This window comes from Poecilia latipinna, unplaced genomic scaffold (genome assembly GCF_001443285.1).
Source record: "Poecilia latipinna isolate Pla-1442-1.1 unplaced genomic scaffold, P_latipinna-1.0 Scaffold2223, whole genome shotgun sequence".
In the NCBI taxonomy this organism is placed as follows: domain Eukaryota; kingdom Metazoa; phylum Chordata; class Actinopteri; order Cyprinodontiformes; family Poeciliidae; genus Poecilia; species Poecilia latipinna.
Genome location: NW_015114839.1, coordinates 45,964 through 63,049, shown reverse-complemented (window position 1 = coordinate 63,049; position 17,086 = coordinate 45,964). Strand labels below are relative to the sequence as shown.

At 42.5% G+C, this 17,086-nt stretch overlaps 1 protein-coding gene across 2 annotated transcripts in view; it reads right to left on the bottom strand.

Annotated features, from left to right (window-relative positions):
- The window catches only part of tet3 (tet methylcytosine dioxygenase 3), a 40,250-nt gene extending 29,394 nt beyond the window's left edge, over positions 1–10,856 (bottom strand). Inside the window, exons 1-2 of one of the 2 annotated variants that reach the window (XM_015018047.1) lie at positions 10,582–10,856; positions 9,874–9,933 (exon numbers count right to left, since the gene is read on the bottom strand). In XM_015018047.1, the coding sequence (XP_014873533.1) occupies positions 9,874–9,933; positions 10,582–10,761 (240 nt within the window). In that variant the 5' untranslated portion in view covers positions 10,762–10,856. Of the gene's footprint in view, positions 1–3,259; positions 3,658–9,873; positions 9,934–10,581 lie in introns of those variants that run through there. The other variant, XM_015018048.1, reaches the window with a different exon arrangement.
- Between the last annotated feature and the right edge of the window lie 6,230 nt (positions 10,857–17,086).

Sequence of the window (17,086 nt, the reverse complement as noted above, 5' to 3'; positions counted from 1 at the left end):
TTGATGTAACTACAACTGGACTGAATGGAAGGAACCAGATAGTAAATGAATGCAACATTAAAGACTTGGACATAATCAAAGTATTTCTCCTAAAGGGCCTAAAGAGTCTGCAGCTCCTATAAAAGCTGCCGATCATCCTGGGTGTCAAGCTCCGACAGTAGTGTGAACATTTTGGGTTCTTATCAGAACGTGGTTTTAGTGACAGATTGACAGACAACATAGAAATGATTTAAAGGGAGTGTGTGAACACACTGATGAGTAAAACCATTAGCCGCTAATGACGTTACAATTGGCATCTGATTAGTAGCTCCCTATTATATAGAACTAAAGGATGACTCAGGACCGCTTTTGATCCTCTGCTGTTCAAACGTTTAAATATTCAGACTTATTAAACCATAACAGAATAACTCTGTTGGCAGAGATTCAGTAAAACATACTTTCAAAATAAACTCAGTTGTGAAGCAAAAAAACAACAACAAACAAAACAAAAGGATTCTAATGTTTTAAAAACATATAGTAAACATCTTACATCATTCTTGTGTTTAATTTGTGAGCTGGGTGTATCGTCTCACCCAGAGTTAATGTCTAACTATAACTTTGTCCTTTTTAATGCCCAACATAAGCAGTTAGAGGATTGTAACAATAATATACAGCTGCAGAGAGCAAACACCAGACAAATCTGACAGAGATCCCTTCTAGTCAGTCCAGTAAGTTACAAAGGTAACACAGACCGTTTATGATCTAAAGCTCAGATGTAGTTAATGTTTATGTATAGGGTTAGAGATAAGGGTTAGTTTTAGGGCATTATATAGACACATTCTTCAACTGCAAAAGGCTCTAGAGGAAAGGTTCCTACACAATTAAGTTCCCAAAGACTTTTAAGACATTTTAAAGTACATAAACAAGATGCAAGCTTACGTATTAAAAGGGCAACAAGCAGACAATACAGTCTATAAAATTAGGGATCCCATTGCAAATGCTTCATATCACAAGTAAAAAAAGACCCAACAATGTTCTGAAATGTTTTATGCACATTTATATAGTCAACCCAAAACAGATGGGGACAAACTTTTAATTGGACTGTGTAAAGATTTTCAGGATGATGTCTGGACTTCAGGAGATTATTAAAACAATAAATGTCACTTGCAGAAAACAAAAATGAGACAGGGAATCCAACCTTTCAGGGGACACCTGGAAGAAATACTGTGGAGGATATAATGTTTGTACTTATGCAGAGCGTTTTGGGTGGAGGTTATCGCCCCGGTTCAGTAAAGCCACCGTACGGGTTCTTCCTGCTGCTGGAGGCTGCGTCGTTCCCAGGAAGGTATCATTTATTTTGAGAATGTCCAAAAATAATAAATTTTCTGCCAGCATTTCTGTGCAGAACCAGAGACTATATTTGGAACTCTTACAAATATAACCCTCTAACCCTGGGAACAACGCATTTTGGGTTTATACACTCAAATACTGTAATGTTAAAACTAAATATTTATTTGGAAACTGATTTTAGCTGGACGAAAAGAAATTTCAAAGAAACTGCTTAATATAGATGAATAATATAGCATCTATGATGTATTTGTGATGGAAAGAATCACTTTCTCACTGAGACTTTAGCAATCCAAATTTGAAGACATCTAGAAAAATGGAAAATTTATTTTTCCCTGAGATGCTCTTCTTTTGTTTAGGTCTCTATTTTATCTTTTCCCTTTCTGTCTGCAGTACAGAACGGTCACTTTCCTAAAATAATGGCCAAAGTATTTTATTTTTTATTTTTTTATGTCTAAATCATTGTTTTGGCAAAACATGACGTAGGCCATTATTTTAGGAAGGTGACGCTATGAGATTTAAATAGAAACAGAAAAAGATTTCGGCATAAAGTGGCTAAAAACAATGAAGGAATGAGAAAAGGAAAAATGAGATTCTAGTTATTTCCTATGTTCATCTCCAGGTTGGAAATTTGTTCCATACTTTTCTGTAAAAAAAACTTTTTGCAGAAAATGTTGAGGCACATTTAAAGGAAGAACGAGTAAATTACGTCACCTTCCTAAAATTAGTGGCATAAATCATTTTCTGGCCTAAATTATCATTTGGTGGGAAAAAAAAGGTGATGATTTTTTTTTTCCAGAAATAACTTGGCAAATAATGACTTCAGCCTTTATTTTAGGAAGGTGACGGTGTGTTAAAAAATTAACAGAGGAGAGCTAGCAGAGCACACCAAGTGACTGACTGTATGTTTTGTGGTTTCAAATCTCAAATTTTGCAAACAAAACACACCAATTAAAATGTTATTTCATGTAGATGACTCCTGACTGTTTTAGTCAGAAGATTTGGATATTCTGTATGCTGGTCTTTTTTCTTTGTTCCAAAAAAAAAAAAGAAAGAAAATTGACTAATAATAAATATTTCTGAAATATCAAGCTTTAAATAACCACAGACCAAAAGCGAAGACACATATACACATATACTCTAAGTGGAGAGAATGATGGTCAATTGGATAATGAAGTCTGGAAATACAGATATTATTCCAAAGGCTCATTTCCTTTTTCATGCTTATACACATCTGGAATATACATAAATCAAATCCCAGATCTAGACAGACTAGTGGATACTTCTTTGATTGTAAAACTACAGCAAAATATTGAAAATGAAGTTACTTCAAAGAATTAAAAAAACCAACATTTTTTAATGATACTGGCATTTTATATTTGCTTTACAATCCCACTGCTAACTTGATATAATTACAACTGGACTGAATTAGAGGAAAGAGATAACAGAATCGTAGCTGGAAATGTTTCTGCATGTTGTCCTGAAATGACTTTGTTTGCTATGAACTTTAATAACCCGAACTGAGCTGCTTTGAGACGACTTTGTTTCCAACACACACGCTGATAAGCGATTCGCAGACATCAGCATAAAGACGGGGTCATTTCACATAAAACATATTACTCAACATTTCTGGTCTCTACTACAATCAGGTCGGATTATCTTAAAAAAAATAAAATAAATCATCAGCCAAATACGAATTTGTCTTCAAGATGACTTTTCTTTAGATTTCATTAGAGCAACAGTTGAGATGACTAAGTTTTCAACCAGCAGACTCTTGTGACTAATGATGTTACAACTGAAAACAGCCTGAAGTCTCATCTTCTAAACAGATTCAACTCCACTCACTTCACACGAGAACCAAGCATTCGGTCTGAAGACGCTCAAATTAAACTGATCTTTTTCACTTATCAGGTGAAAATGAAAACACACTTACGTTGAATTGGCTGTAACCCGGCATTGAGAATGAGAAAGAGTGGAAAGAGCGAGATAAAGACTCCTAATCTTGCATTGATCACCTCGATTCACACAGAAGTCAAACTGTCATCCAAATGAGCTGTCTCCCGCCCTCGTCTCAGCCTCTTTCTCTCCATCTCTCTCTCTCGCTTCTCTGCCTCAGGCTCGGCGTTTCTCAGCAGCACGGAGGAAAGGTTCTGGTTGTAGGAGGGATGACTGAGAACAAAAGTCCATCCTCAGTGGTGTGTGCGAGTTGCTGTTTATGACTAAAGCCTGACTCATCTTTCTCTTCGAAGCTAAGCACTGAAACGAAAACTCTCACGGAGGGCAGCTTTTGAAACGTTACCAGCACCGCTGCAAATGCAGGTGGAGAATTGAAAAGAAAAAAAGCATAAAGAACAAATTGTTCTTTTCCTTTTATTAAAGTCATTCAAATATTAGATTCATTTTTGTGTGTGTGTGTGTGTGTGTGTGTGTGTGTGTGTGTGTGTGTGTGTGTGTGTGTGTGCGTGAGTGCGTGAGTGTGTGTGTGTGTGTGCTTCTTTTTATGATTCTTTAAATGCCGGCTCAGAACCATTAGTCAGGAGGGCTACCCTCTTCCTGTCAGCTGACGCTCTCCTCCTCCGTTGCTCTGACTCTGTACACTCCCCTCCCCAAGCACAATGTCCTGCAGTCAAACAGCATCAAGGTCATCTGATCCCACATCGCTTTATCTTTCTGTCGTGGCCGTGCACGCGCGCATACACACACGCACAAAAATATACATTTCACATGTGCATGCGAAGGTCTCGGGTCCTGTGGTGATTTTTCTCCATGCATTCAGCCGGCTTCCTCACACACAGTAAAGGATTGTTCACAGAGGGTCAGTGGGTTCATTGGTGGGAGGGACGTCAGGTTAAAAATAACAGTAACATGAAGTCTTCAGTGATGCTACTCTGATTCCCTACTATAACAATAACTGCTTTGTTGTTGATTTTTTACCATAAAACTGCCTGTTTGCTCTTCCCTGCCCCCCCTTTTTTTGATACCCACATCTTCCCAGACTCCCACACAAAACGGTGTGCGCTCAAGGTGTGCGCAGTCATATCTGCTGACATTCGGCACGTGCAAGCCAGCACGATTCAGCTCAGCTGGGGCAAGCCCCGCCCCCTTTCCTCAAAGCCTTACACCTCTCCTCACAAAGAAAATGAGAGGAGGGGCTAGGGTGAGAGGAGGTAGGGAAAATAAACAGAAAGGTGGTGATAGGTGGAGTGGCCCGCTGGGGTGGAGCTACAAAAAATAATAAAAATAATTAATGAGTAGAAAAAGAAGAGGAGGAGAGGGGGCGGGGGGGTTAGGAAGGCCGCTCTTTGTGCTTGAGGGTGAAATGAAAAGAAGGAGCGGGATACAGCCGCAGTGCACGGATCAGCCGGCGCAGGGGGAACCTTGGATGTGAGACAAAGAGCAGCGGCGCAGGCAGGAGGGGAACAGGTGGGACAGATGGAGTCGAAACGCTTTCAAACAAAAACAGGCACGCCGTGTACCTGGATGGCAAATCGAACTGGGCAATGCTTCCCCCTGTCAACAAGGTCCAGTGGCAACTCGGTCAGCTGACACATGTGGAGGTGAAATGTTTTGAGGAACAATACTTTGGAGCCCAACCACAAGTTTGTCAGAGCGCAGAGAGAAAACAAGAAAGCCCTCCCTCAGGCATCCACTGTGGCCTCCACCGTGGCTGGTTGCCAGTGTTGTCTCTCATGACTGGAGCTAAGATTAGCTTCCCATATGCTCCGGTCTGGCATTGCCGGACTTAAAGGGACCAGGACGCCACTTTGTCCTCTGCAACCCTGTACACAAGGGCTGCAACTAACAATTATTTTAGTAATTGATTAATCTATTGATTATTTTTGACTTTTAATCAAATAACAATATGCATATTCTACAGCTTTTTCTTTTAACCACTTTTATGCAATATTAGTCATACATTAAAGGGGAAGTATTATGAAAAGTCAACTATTTTTAAATTTATATTACGCTATAATGTTGTTTCCTCATCAAAAACACACCTGCAGTGTTGCTTTGATTCTTTCATGCATGTTTGAAAAATCCTTTAATCTCCATGGCAAAGTGGTGGAAAATTACTATAAGTTAACATCTGCTGACCATGTTATATGAAATGCTTGTGGACTCTCACCAAAAGAACTATCTGGGTTACATGTACAAGGTTGGAAGTTGTTTCCCACAGCTGCATGAGAACCAGACTGTCTCACCCATTTGTTTTGAATTCCTTCTGTGGTATAAAACTTATGTGTTGTCTCTGCCTGGCAGAGTTTTCCATCCAGAATTACTTCATTATTGATTGTCCTACAAGCTCTCTGAGTTGTGCACAATTCATAAATAAACCTGACTGAGTGATTTTTACCTGAACAGTGCTTGGTAATAATTTTTTCCACAACAGCAACCACTCAGCTGTGCAAAACGCCTGGTTGGACGTAGCCCCGCCTTCGAGGAGCAGCTCCTCCTCTGAGCTGCAGTTTCCAAGCTTCTGAGCTTTCACCTCACATAGCAGCCCTCTCCTCAACTCCCCCGCTCAGCTCCTTCAGGCTAGCCAGCAGCAATTAGCAAACAACTGGTGGAACTGAGCATCAGCTGAGCTCATTATAAGAGCTACTTCCCAGTAAAACGCTGATAAAAACATTCTTAAAAGGTTAATAGAGGAGCCATGTTGTGATGACTTCCTGAAGGCGGAATTTCAAAAAGTGCAGAAGTTTCTTAAAGAGACAGAGGCCCAATTTTAAGGCATTAAATTACAAAGTTAAATTTCTTTTAAGTCATATTTGATATCAATAGCATTTTTGTAACAACTGACGTAACATAATTACTTGATTGTGCTATAAAATGGCACTATGTGCCTGGAAAACACATAATACTGCCCCTTTAAAAGATGCAAATAAACAAATAATTCAAATCCGTTTTTAAATAATAAACATTTTATTGTTTAAAATGCAACACCACAGAATAGCAGCTAAAGCTAAAACTATGCCACTTGAGGAGTATTTACAGGGAGTTTTCTAAAACCTAAATGCCAAATGTATATATTTTTGTAAAGCTTTGGCTTAATTACTGCTCTGAATATGTTGGGTTTTTTCACCAAATGCTGGTATATGAGTCTGTATATTCTAGTTAACAATTATTCGATTACTAAATCAGTGGACGATTATTTCAATAACCGACTAATCATGATCTATCCGATTAATCATTCCAGTCCTAGTGTACAGATTTCTTTATAAAGCTCTATGTTGACAGCAGATGACGACTGGAGACGATTTCTGAGAACTGACCCATTTCCAGCTTACCACTGTCTCTCATGTCCTCCGACAAAGAGGTTCCCCCTGAATCCATTTAAATAGGCCTCAGCAATCACGATTTTCAAGTGTGTGTTTTCTATAGTAGGCGCTGAAAGCTCCAACAGCTGTTGAACTGTATTACATAAAACCTGGCAGCGTGTGCCAGCCGAGGGATTCGGCACTGTGTTGAGCACGGTGGGAGCAGCGGAGCAGGCGCCAGGGAAGTGAGAGTTAAAGAGCCAGAGCAACAGCTGAGGGCTCCACCCCCTTGTCTTTCCATTCATTTTTTATTAACTGCGGCACCAGGCGGCTGACGGCCTCCCTTCCAACACGAAGCCCAGGCACGACCAAAGACGCCAGCTACCAGCTAGCCGTTACTCATCTGCTGCCACACAGCGTATCGATCCAGCTGCAGGATTCAGGCCGGCATTCAGAAGGACGTAACGGATTTGTTAAGTGCTGTACTTTATAGGTTAGCGCGGTGTTAAATATTGATGACTAAAAATGAAACTGTACACGTTTGGGTGACATGTTGCACTGGAGCATGTGTAAGCGTGAGAAGTTTCGTAATCATTTGATAAAAAGAGTTGTTTGAAAATGAAAGAATGAGAGCAGGAGGCGTTTTAAAGCTTGAGAACAGCTGACAGCTTCGTATCAGAGCGGGCTGCCAGTTCGATGTTTGTTTTTCACCAGCAGCTAGCAGATAACCTTGACTTTAATCTCAACCTTCTGCAAAAGTATTTATACGCCCTGAACTGTTTTCACATCTTTCAACCACAAACTCTAATGTGTTGTATTGGGATTTTATGTGAGACAAAAACAAAGTTGCATAATTATGAATCTGATGGTTTTCAGAAATGTCTATGAATAAAAGCCCAAACAAAACGTCTGGTGTGTATTGTACTTATCTCTCTTGAGTTATTGTTTTGTACTGATGCTGTCTTCATGCTACTCAATACATCACCTCTGACCAGAACAGCTCCCCTGTTCCTGCTAAATGAAGGCATTCCCTCAACATGATGCTGCCACCACCATGTTCTAGTAATAGAATTTGCCAAACAAGTCAATTTTGGTTCCATCTGAACATGGTGCCTTCTTCATGACTTGCATATTGAACTGTGTGGTTGTAATGTGAAAACACATAGAAAAGTTCAAGCGGTATGAATAATGAATCCAATAGAGACACATTTTGGATGAAACTCTAGTCAGAAACAACAATTTATTTGAATTAGAGGTTAGGTTTGTTCTTGCCATTTGTATGTTTTTATAAATGGAAAGGGTTTTGATAAAGACCAAAAACCCTTTCAGATCAGAGGAAAGGATTGAGCTATTTGTCTGTCTGAGCCTGAGACCATCTATTAGCTCACAAGGTTTGTGAATGCAGGTGGGGAAGCAGGCTGTGGTTCTTCACTGAAGAGTGGAAACCTTACAGAGCGGCAAATACATCAAAACCTGCCACTCAATGGAAGAGCTGATGTCAAACCCTCCACTTCCTGAATCTGTACCATATAGCGAACCGCTTACTATACACACACACGCACACGCGCACACACACACACACACACACACACAAAAACACGTGGGGCCTGGCTAGATTAGTCATGTGACCAGCCTTTTAATGCTTGGGCTAAAATTATAGCGATGATGTCACCAGACATTCAGTGTTGCCACGGAAACTAGGTCAGCGTTAACCCTTTGCGAGCACGGCCGGGGATTCCACACATATCATTAGCAAGTATTCCAGGTGCCATCGCTACTTCGCTCTGTTCCACCTGAGCGACGTGTGAAGTTCATCACACGTACGAGGAGGAAATCCTGTGCATGGGCGTGGAAAGACAGGCAAATTCTTGCGAGCACAGCGTGTCTGCCTTATAACCTGTTGTGGTAAACCCATTAAATACAGGTCGGTTTCCTGAACAGCGCAGAAACTGTGCTAAAAAACTGAAAAGAAGTCATGAAAAAAACACCGACTGTCTGCAATCCAACCGCAGCTTCTTTTTTCTTCTCACAAAGCTCAACTTGTTGAAGTTGTTGTGCAAGGGCGGAAAGCGCTTAATGATACCATACGGGTGCTTATTTGGATCGTCAAAATGAATGCCCTCTGCATGTGGGGTGTACGCGGTGTTTATCTTCGTGCGACCAGGGAAATGTTTGAGTAGGAAACGGATCTTAATGAGGTAAACATTCCACCCCCGGGCAAGCACAGCAACCTCTCCGAACAGGAGAGCCGGAGGAAAAAGGACGCTGACTTGTTAAACACAGGAAAGCACACAGAAGACAGTGTTCCCTGTAGACCAGATGGCGATATATATACTTTAAAGATAAAAGGGCTGTGTATATGTGGACAGAGATTAAAGCAGGCTTAGAGATAAGCTGGATGTTCAAAGATCCGTGCAGGACTTATTTATGATGTTTAAAGGTGATGGACTAACCCAGATTTGATGTCACTGTAGAGACAAATGACAAATCTAAGATGTAGGCAGTACCAGTGGTCTTTCTCGCCAATGTCGTGTTTGTTTCCAGTTGTCCGTTTTCCCTTAGTCGCATCGCCATGCTTTCCCGCTTCACAAAAATACACTAGCGTGTCCTGACATGGCGTTTCTCAGCAACAGCGCGCCGGCGGTTTCTGCGCCCGGCAATCCGACACGTACGCATGCGTGACCCACTAACTTTTACTCCCTTTACCTCATTTGACTCCAGAACCCAGGAGAAGCAGGACGGCTTCCCCTCCCCGGCTCCCGAGCCAGCACGCAGGGTTCCGCCTCCTCACTCTTTCCCTCCCTCCCACCGCTCCTTTTTCCTGGTCTCTTGTAGTATCTGCACATGCCTGGCTCTGGCACCAATCAGAGGGCAGCGTGGGACGCTTTAAACTCAGGATGCCGCAGCGTCATCGCCGAGACGCTCAGGCGGAATCGTGGTGACTTCTTTCAATGACTTTGGAGTTCAGATGCCTCAGTTGATCTAATCCACCTGTATTCGCTTCTGGAGGATGAGGTAATGAGCTCACGCATTCGCGGCGAAGTGCTGCAAACAGTCGAATGCCAACCCAACGGCACAGACTGTCGAAGCTGTCCTTTGTCAACTCGTTGTGTGCAAAGACGCTCGAACTAAACCAATGATGTACACACGAGTAGACATGAAAAACTGGTCACTGCGTTGGCTAAGCTCAATGTTAGCTCATGAGTTAAGCCAGCAGCAACATGAAATGAGATTATGGCACAGAGATGACAGATGTAGACACAAGCACAAACCCAAGGTCCTGTCTTACCTCAGCTGCTTGTTCAGGGAGTCCCACACGGTCTTGACTGTTGTCTTCAAAATATCCCACCTTTACAGCAGGTCGAGGAGGAGAGGGGCGGGAGGGGGGCAGAGAGAGAAAAATGGGAAGGGGAGGGGGATGAAAGATTAACAATCAATAGAACAATGTGACATGGGACTGTGCTAGGTAAAAGTACCAACAGCTGCATGACGCCAACCCGCAAATATTCCTGGCAACGAAAAAGCCTGCGCGGAAATCTTTTCTTTGATTTGTGCTCAACGTGAGCCGGCGTTTTCCCCCCTCCGCCGCCGCCACCGCCGCCGCTGCTTATACAATTATGTAATGTCTCCATACAGACGCCGGTGCGAGGTTATGGACGCACGTTGGCTTCGCAACAGGAAATATTACAGCAGAGAGTGCACGAGCGTTGGCGAATGGGATGGAAGAGGTAGAAAGGATGGAAACACGAGCGTGTTTTTATTTTGCACAGCGTGTCTCTGTTGTTTTCATTTGCCCCGGTTGTCTCCGTGGTAAATGATGTGTTTTGTCTTGAGCTTCTCCCCAGTCCAACTAGCCTACGCACGCACGCACGCACGCACACACACACACACACACACACACACACACACACACACACTCCCTCCACCGCTCCATCCCCACCTCCTTGCCTCCACCCACCTATCAATCCTAAAATAGTCTAGAGAGAGGAATATTTACCCTCCAAGCCTCGGCGCTGCTTCGGTTCGTACTCCTCCGTCCGCTGACCGAATCCCCATAAGAGGATCTCAGGCTACCTCTCTCGTCCTCGCCCCCTGCCCCTCTGTCCCTTTCTTCTCTCTCCGCGTCTCCCCACTCTTCCTTCTCAGTCTGTCTTTCGTCTGCGTTCCAGCAGCCCATTCAGGAAGCCATCTTGTGTTTTTAATCGGGTTTTACATGAGCCCTCGTACGCACGTTCTCTTTCTCTCTCTCTCCCTCTCTCTCTCTCTCGACGCGCTTGCTCTCTGTTGCACTTCCCCCCTCCCTCCCGCCCCTGTCTCTCTTGCTCATATGCCAATAGGTCTACCTCGCAAACACATGAACACACACACACACACACACACATCTGAGGGATTTTTTTCTCTCTCTCTCTGTGACTGCTATCACTCCTTCCTCCCAACCGTTCAAGGTTTTTTCATCTGTCCTCCCGCATATCTGATGTCCAAAACAGCCGCCCACTCCCCTCCAATCCCCTAATCTATCTACAAACATATACACTCATGAACTAAAGCGCACACACAAATGTGCAGAGCTCACCCCGAGAGACGTCACACTACAGATATCACACAAAGGCGGCCTGTCCACCAATCAGAGGCCGGGCGGGCTCTGCTGCTAGGGTGAAAATGAAGGAGAGCAGTCGAGGGTGCTGAGAGGAACAGTAGAAAGAGGACGTTAAATTAAAAAAAGGCTCTGTGTGAGTGTGTGTGTGAGTGTGCAGTGCAATAAAAGAAAGACTGACATAAAGAGACAAAGTGAAGGTAGGTGGGAGGTGTGTGTGTGTGTGTGTGTGTGTGTGTGTGTGTGTGTATCGGGGGGAGGGGAGATGGGACCTCTCTATGCTTGTCAATTATCTCCTCGAACTCGCCTTCCCTAAACAATGCCTCTGGTATGTGGTATCGCTGTGCACCATCTGTGTTAGGGCTGCCTGCAATAACTGGACTGGACTGCACAGTTGCAGCTCCACGCACACAAACACACACAAATGCACACAAACACACGCACACACACACACATATTCACACAGACCCCTCTCTCCGAGACCACCAACGCCAGTCTGACAGGCAAAAAAGCACAATTACGCAGCAAAAAGCCCTCTGTGCTGACTCAGAGCGAGCAAAGGCGACACGAACCGCTGCAGATGCGCCTTTTTTTTTTTCTATGAGCGCTCTTGGAAGCCGTCCCAACAGGTTGTCAAGCTGGGACTGCTGACGTATCTGCTATCTGCAAAGCAAACACGTGGAAAAACATGTCTTGATACTTCACTTTAGGGGGAAAACGCCGCTGGGGACTCACTTTTTTTTTTCTTGTACGCTCTTTGTAATGGTGACATACCAGGCATATCTTAGGCGGCCTGATTCCTTGATGTTTACATTCTGAAGATGAAAGACCTTCTCTTTTATTGGCATCCTATTTGTTTATTAATGCTTGAGCGAAAGCCACAGAAAAGTACAGGGGAAAATTTAATTTCGTCTTGAGTGGCAATCAGCAGATGTGGGGAAGGTAAAGTTGATGTTTTTTTCCAAACCTCACGGAAAAAAAAAAAAACACTGTTTCTGACAATGAAATGGGAAGTTTTACTCTAACAAACAAGAGCTTCAATTTTGAAGAACAGCATTGACGTGTGAAGAAGGAGGGGGTGAGGGGCGAAGACACAGTGACCGCATAGAGTCGGGCGAAAGTCAGCGAAAGTTCAGGGAGGCCGGCGAAGACCCAGCGGATCGAAGCAAGACGGACAGACGGCGAGAGGCTTGACAGACTATGTGTGAGAACCGAGAAGGAGGAGGGAGCTAAGTGTGGCACGGTGAAGCAAGGCAGCAGCACAGTGACGCAGCATTTGTGGTGTCTGTCTGACGCTCTCGCATGGCACGGGAAATCCCCTCCTCTGACGTCAGGTGGACCACGTGCGTGTGTGTGTGTGTGTGTGTGTGTGTGATGCTTATGTGTGAGAGAGGCGTGACTGTTGTGAGCTGGACAGCGAGAGCCTCTCTCTGCTGTCTTACAGGTGGACAGCAGTAGCTGTCGCGCCGCAGTCAGAGCTGACCGACGACTTTGCAGTACAAATAGATTAAGGTCAAATTAGCTCTGGTTAGATTCACACTCTTTGAATGTTCCAACATAAACGCCGTAATTGCATGTGATAAACCAATGAAAAGTAGATCAAAATTGTGAAGTGAAAGTAAAACAATGCAACCGTCTAGTATAACTCCAATTGTTTTACCCAGTTTGCCGACGATTTCTGCCTACTCTGCTTTGCAATATAATTCGGACACAGTCAGATTAGATGGAGGCCGTATTTCATGCCAGTTTTCGAGTCTTTTCATATATTCTCAAATGAACGATGCTTTGATTGAAACTATTCAAATGCGGCTCTGGCTGTATGAATAGTTTTATTGACCTGCTGGAAGGTGAACCTCTGCCTAAATGCTCTCGCAAACATACACTAACATTTGTGAACTCTGAACTCTCTGTCCACACACGGACAGGATTTCAATGTCAAGGGTACTGATTACCTATATTTCTTGTGACAAAATCCTTTATTTCTCAAAATCCTAATGGATACAGATTTGTTAGATTTGTCTAAAGGTCCCTCTCATATGTGGGTGTACTTGACTCATCTAAGATCCGTATGTACTCAAATGTGGACTCAAAGCGAACGTTCACCGGACACATCTGTGCAAAGGTAAATTTATCGGATGGTGAACCGCTCAGTGGAAAACAGAGTTCACATCGAACTGTTTGGTTTGTAAAACCAGGCTGGCAGGCCTAAGAGTTGCCACAACCAGCCACAAGGACCCGTAGACACTTTATGTCACTTTATGTGCAGGTGTGCCGTTGCTGCCCTGGTGGAGAAGAAACAGGGCTAGGCGCTCATCACGCTTGTTACCATCCATTTGAATTATGGGAAATGATGTTATTTGTCATAAGAAATGCAGGCAATCAGTACACGCGACCCGTACGTGCACAGAGTCCGTGCAACTTACAGAATGCGTACCGCATGCCTGAGTATGTAGGAGCCTTAACCGCTTTCTAGTCAAAAGACTCTTCCACCTGAGCTCCTGATCTGGAGCTCCTCCAGAGTTACTCACTGGGAGACGCTTAGCTCCTAGCATTCATTTGAACAGGGAACCATAGCTGCATTTCCACTGACCATAAAATTGCGCAAACTGGAATCACGAAAATAAATTTGCTCAATGGAAACACAGCAATTTAACAAAAACTCAAGATTTTCGTTAAAACATTTTTGCGCCAGGATGAGATGAGATGGTGTATGTTGAAAAACTGCAATGGAAACAGTTTCTTGGAGTCACACAAGTCATGGCACCTTGTATCAGTGTGCTTTTTTCAGATGCCAACGTCTCCTTTGATGGCTGATGGGTAATGAGCGCCACGGCTGAATTATGTATCCCATGTTGACATCCATTGCCTCAATTATTTATAGTGAGTTACTGCATAAACAAAGGTATTCACACGTGATTTTATTTGTATTTCTTATTTAATGGAAACAACGCAATTTGTAATTTCATCATTAGCTGGATACTGAAAAAGTTTTGCAGAAGCCACAGCTTTCAGATATTTTATCTCAAAATTTGAAAACCATACATCATTACCTTTCCACTATACGACTGGGAACTACTTTTTGCTTTTGTTGTATTACAGTAATACACCAATATTCTTCCCAATGGAGTATTTCAATGTTTGAGGTTGTAGTGTTACAAAATGTGAAAGGAAATATGAAAAAGTAAATATTTTTGCAAATCATAATAGAATATAGGCAGTGGAAATAGTCTAGTTCATATTTTGATGAATCTAATAGGTAAATTAAGATCATTCTTTTGTGTAATCAAGCAGGAACAAGAAAGAAAAGAAGTCAATCCCTGACTGGGGACAGTCATAATGGTCTTAAATATTCCTACAGACTCACAGAATCATTACACATTTTCATTACTATTCAGCTCATGGTTTCTTACTAGATGAAGAACCCACTAACGTTTAGCAACCAACTCGTCTCGGCAGATTGATAAACTCACACAGACTCATTCACATCATGTTTAAAGTGTTGAAAACAACCTCAAGTACATTGTGCAGACAGTTGAACCAATCTTACACAGGCAAGTGCTTAAAGCTGCTGCTGCTACAGAGCAGTTTTCACAGTAAAAAAACAGAGAATGTGGGTGGCAAGCAGTGAAGAACTTAGCTGCTGAATGCACACAGATGTCAGAGGGCAGAGGTGGAAGGACCATGGGGGAAGGGATACAGATGTAAGCAACAAAACTTGGCTTCAGCAGTTTTATGAGGAAAATGTCCAATTTCTAAAACTCTAAACATTTTGTCCATTGGGGGAAAAAAACTAGGCTTAATCCTTGCTTTCTGTGTCAGGTAGTTTTTAAAGTCAAGTTGATGTAAATTCTGTCCTCAGTGTTGTCCTGTAAGGTGAATTCAGTCTCACTGTACAGTCATGTGCAGCCAGAAAGTGAACCATGTGTGCTGACTGAGGATGCACATGGATCTTATTTGAAAAACCCAATGGACGAAGCGTCAACAACTCTTCAGAGTTAGTGAAAAAGCAGTCACACCGCAGAATAATGGTGAGTACATGCAGGGGAGGCTTTAACACATCCATCATTAAGAACTGAGGAGTTTAAATGTCTTGGTGTTTTGTACATAACTGAGCACAGGATGGTGCAATAAAAGTTCAAATCCATGGGTTAGGGCTTGGTCAATGCCTTTTGTTTTTTGTGACATAAAAAAGGAGAATAACATAAAAAAGAAATTCACAACTTTTTCCACCTGTGACCTATGACCTCTACATTGTAATTTAAGAACAAGCTGAAGTATTTTAGGGGAGAAATAAAACATAAAAAAGACTAGAATGATGTGGCTGCATATGTGTGCATACACTCAGCCTTTGTTGAAACCCCTTTTGATTTCACTTCAGTCTTTTTATAATGTCAGCATGACACATCTTGACATTTGCTTACAAAAGTGTTAACAAAAGTGAACCAAATGTGCGAGGTTGTGAGGACAACGCTCTGCACTTCACCAAACAGACTTCTGATTGAGGTTTGGGTCCTAGCTAGATATTTTAAAAAACTTCAATCTTCTTTTGTTGAAGCCACTCTTGTTGATCTCTAGACTGATGCTTTCTGTCACTGTAGAGCTTAAAGATGAATTTCCTTCTCATCCTGTGCTTTCTAGTAGGGATTTGTGCTAATAACAGCAGTTCTGTAAAACTTTCCCTCCATAATGACTAAGGATCCTGTTCCGGCTGAAGAAAAACAACCATTAACAGGATTGCTGTGCAGTACAGTCATGAATGCATTTCTACCCTCTGGGTTGAATCAGTCATGATACTGGTACCACAGTACTTCCCCTTTATTTCAGACACTAAGGACTTATTATGTTTGGCGAATGCAGTCTTACCAAATGCATAAAAAACTGAGTCCAAACATAGATTAGCATTATTGTTGAGTTAGCAAAGCCACAAACGAGTAAGTCCTGTGAATGTGTAAGTGTGTTAGATCAGAGGGGTTTTTTCACAGCTAACAGAGCTGTGTGTGTGTGCGTGCGTGCGTGCGTGCGTGCGTGTGTGCGTGTGCTGGAAGTGGGGGGAGATTTTCAGGTGACTTCCTCACTCCAAGGTAATTGTTTACTAAAGTAATGTGTAATAGAACTGAGACGATAAAGAATTTGAGCATTACTTATTACATGAAGGCTTATTCATTTACATCCATGGGAAAAAGAAAGTACTCCTTCCACCGGCACACATTCTCTCATTTACTAAAATTTATTTACTAAAATGTAATTTACCAAAATGAAGCCAAAATGGAAAAGATGCTGCTTCTATTGGATTTATAAAGGTGGGGAGCAGCCAGGTGACGCTGGTCAGATGCATCTGATTAACAAGGCATCAGCAAGTGACAAAGACAAGCAATTATTACTCCCAATCAATGTTGGAAAGGTAATAAAACTATGTCTGAATTGCTTAAAGTTAATCAATTCTACAATGAGAAAAAAAAACAATACAAGTGGATGACCAGTGTCCAAGCAGTGGCCATCTCAACAAGTTTGACCCAAGGACAGACCGGGAAATTATCTGAGAAATTAAGAGAAACCAAGAGCTTTATGTCAGACTCCACAGGACTCTGATAACAAGTGAAGTATTAAGGTTCCTGACAGGACAATTGGAGAAAGCCTGAACGAGTATGACTCAAAAGGTTGATCTCTTTTGAGATCAACCTCAAAAGAGAGGTTCTGAAACTACACCCTTCAGATAGGGAAGACCACAGCAGAACAAAAACACCTCATGATGATGATGATGATGATGATGATGATTTTGAAAACCTGTTCTGCAGCCATGGCACCTGGCCACCTTCCAGCCATTGAGACAACCATGAACTCTTCTGTGTACTAAACTATTCTACAGTGAAATGTACGGTCATCTCTTCAGCAGCTAAAGCTTAGCCCA